The 2242-nt window shown below is 51.7% G+C and overlaps 3 protein-coding genes across 3 annotated transcripts; 2 read left to right on the top strand and 1 right to left on the bottom strand.

Annotated features, from left to right (window-relative positions):
- Window positions 1–160: 160 nt before the first annotated feature.
- Window positions 161–358, top strand: GLOTRDRAFT_14951 (uncharacterized protein; the record flags this gene model as incomplete). Its single annotated transcript, XM_007873602.1, has 1 exon — window positions 161–358. A coding segment is annotated over one exon (198 nt), but the record flags the coding sequence as incomplete, so codon positions are not given.
- A 260-nt stretch (window positions 359–618) lies between these two features.
- GLOTRDRAFT_134656 (uncharacterized protein) lies at window positions 619–954 on the top strand (the record flags this gene model as incomplete). The annotated part of the gene is made up of 1 exon (XM_007873601.1): window positions 619–954. One exon carries the CDS (start codon window positions 619–621, stop codon window positions 952–954), a length of 336 nt encoding a protein of 111 aa, XP_007871792.1.
- Window positions 955–1171: 217 nt separating this feature from the next.
- Window positions 1172–2169, bottom strand: GLOTRDRAFT_134655 (uncharacterized protein; the record flags this gene model as incomplete). The annotated part of the gene is made up of 3 exons (XM_007873600.1): window positions 1172–1186; window positions 1269–1843; window positions 1893–2169. 3 exons carry the CDS (start codon window positions 2167–2169, stop codon window positions 1172–1174), a joined length of 867 nt encoding a protein of 288 aa, XP_007871791.1.
- Window positions 2170–2242: the final 73 nt, after the last annotated feature.

Raw genomic sequence — 2242 nt, 5'->3', positions numbered from 1 at the left:
TACCGAGGTGAGCAAAAGGAATAAGGTATCAAGCCTCGAGACCTGGGCAGACCGCCTTCCTCAATGGCAGGAGATTCGCGATCTTGCAGCGGTCTTGGCGAGAGACTACGTGGCTCGCGAAAGCTTTGCTGTACAGCGCGAGAATACGTCGGCATTGCGGGATGAAGTGTTCGAAAATCAGCAACTCAAGCAGCAGTATTTCTTGCTATATGAAGAGCTCACGATTGCAATGAATGCGGGGGACATTGGGCGCGTCGAAGACTGCTTCCTGCCATGGGCATTCATATTTCGCGGCTGTGGAAAGCATAAGTATGCGACCCAGATGCTGCGGTTCTTGCACAATCTATACTTTGTTTATCCTGGGAAATTACGGTGCGTCAGATGTAAAACGGGGCATATCATTTGCACTACTCACCTCTACCAAACAGACGAGTAATCCGAATGAATATATTATGCAATCCCACCGGAAAACCGAACTGTTTCCGCGCAATCGACTGGTGGGTAGAGCTTAACAACCTATATATCAAGGTACGAGATACAGAGCTCTGTATCTACTGTCGGAATCATTTCTTTACCCATCCACAGCGAATATATGGTGGAAAATTCTCAAATCGGACTATGCAACATATTCTGAACCAGTCTTCACTGATCGATGTCCTGAAGAATGTCCGTGTCAATTTTGAAAAGATGCTGGCTTTGGATCATCGAACGTTCAAGCATTCTCCCCCGAAAATGCTGAAGACGTTCAATAAGTTAGCAGACTATATCCAAAAACACGCGACGCACCTCTATACACCCGGCCGCAAAGCCCAATACGTCATACCAGATGCCTATACTGAGGGGATGGCTATGACATTCACTACATCGAAGCATGATAGGCTGGAGAATGAGGCCGATGCTACAACTGACCAGGAGATCGAGGCGGACGGAGATGATGGGGATCTGGATGTTTAAAGGGGCTCAATACCAGGAGCATTGGTCGCTGGTCCAGGGTTGACCATGATGAATTGACCATATGCCGGGCGGGGGGCAGGTCTAGGAGGGACGGGGACAGCATGTAAAATTGCCGAAGTGGCTGCGGGAGGTATATTCTCGCTACCATTCACCGCACCTCTGTCATCCGTCCTGTTGAACAGAGGGCAACTGGAGTTACTTTCTGTCAAGTATACCATTAGCCCCCTCTCTTCTATGGGAATCACGGCCATCAACTCACTGTTATGACCTGGCTGTTTGCATCGACTACAGGTAGGCGGCTTCCGCTTTCGTACTATACTGCTGGGACCACCCGGTGCCGCCGCTGTCGTCGAAGACGTTCCCGCGGCATTTGCTGCGGGAATATTTGTCGCGGCTGCTTCGAGTGCGCGCGAGGAACCCGGTTCGGATGCCAGTTTCGGAGCAATGTTAATTGGGAAGCAATTATGTACCTTCTCCAGGAGTGACGGGCCATACTCATCAACCCACACCTTGCGCCAAGACGTCTCCAGTCTCAAGGTTTCAAGGTTGTTGAGTTTCCCAGCTTGTGCGCAGTCGACGATACGCTTGAGCGTCTTCACGGCAATGAAGAACTCGCTGCCGAACTTGTTAAGCACGGACGCTGATAGGGCCTTGTGTGCGGCTTCGTTTCTCCATGCCAGCAGGACTTGCCACAAGTCCCTCGTCTCCACGGTAGGCTCATATGGCTTGATAGAAGCCTTCTTCATTGCTTTCTTTGCGGGGGGGTGTTCTGACGAAAACTTTGACACAGTATCGGGGCTGCACAGATCGCAGCACACGTCGTTCGGCTTAGGCGCACACCGTGCGCATCCAGCGCTGCTTCTGTCATCGCAGTCCATGTGATCCCAGACTGATTTGGCGTGAGAATTTTGGGAGATGAGGAACAGTGAGAAGCTCACCTCTTTCATCATTCGAGAACGATAATGTGATTGGTTTCCTGCGACAATTGAACCCACGACTGCCAGCGTTGATCAAATCGTCTATAGCCGGAGGTAGTTGGCGTTGCGGTTTCCGTGCTTTGGACTTATCGTCAGGTTCGCGGCCTCGATTGTAGACTGCACGCCGCTCGTCAGCCAAAGCCTTCGCTGCTGCGACTGCATCATCGGCAACAATAGTCCCAACATCCATGCCAGAAACAGACTCCGCGGCACCCAATGGAGGTGTAACCTGCTGCATGTCCTGGGCAGAATCTGTCCGGCGCTTCTTGTTTGCCAGCGGAGGACGATCTCCCTCCGCCGCCTTCCGCTTT

This window comes from Gloeophyllum trabeum (genome assembly GCF_000344685.1).
Source record: "Gloeophyllum trabeum ATCC 11539 unplaced genomic scaffold GLOTRscaffold_00372, whole genome shotgun sequence".
Taxonomy (NCBI): domain Eukaryota; kingdom Fungi; phylum Basidiomycota; class Agaricomycetes; order Gloeophyllales; family Gloeophyllaceae; genus Gloeophyllum; species Gloeophyllum trabeum.
This window is presented reverse-complemented; position numbering and strand designations above follow the sequence as displayed.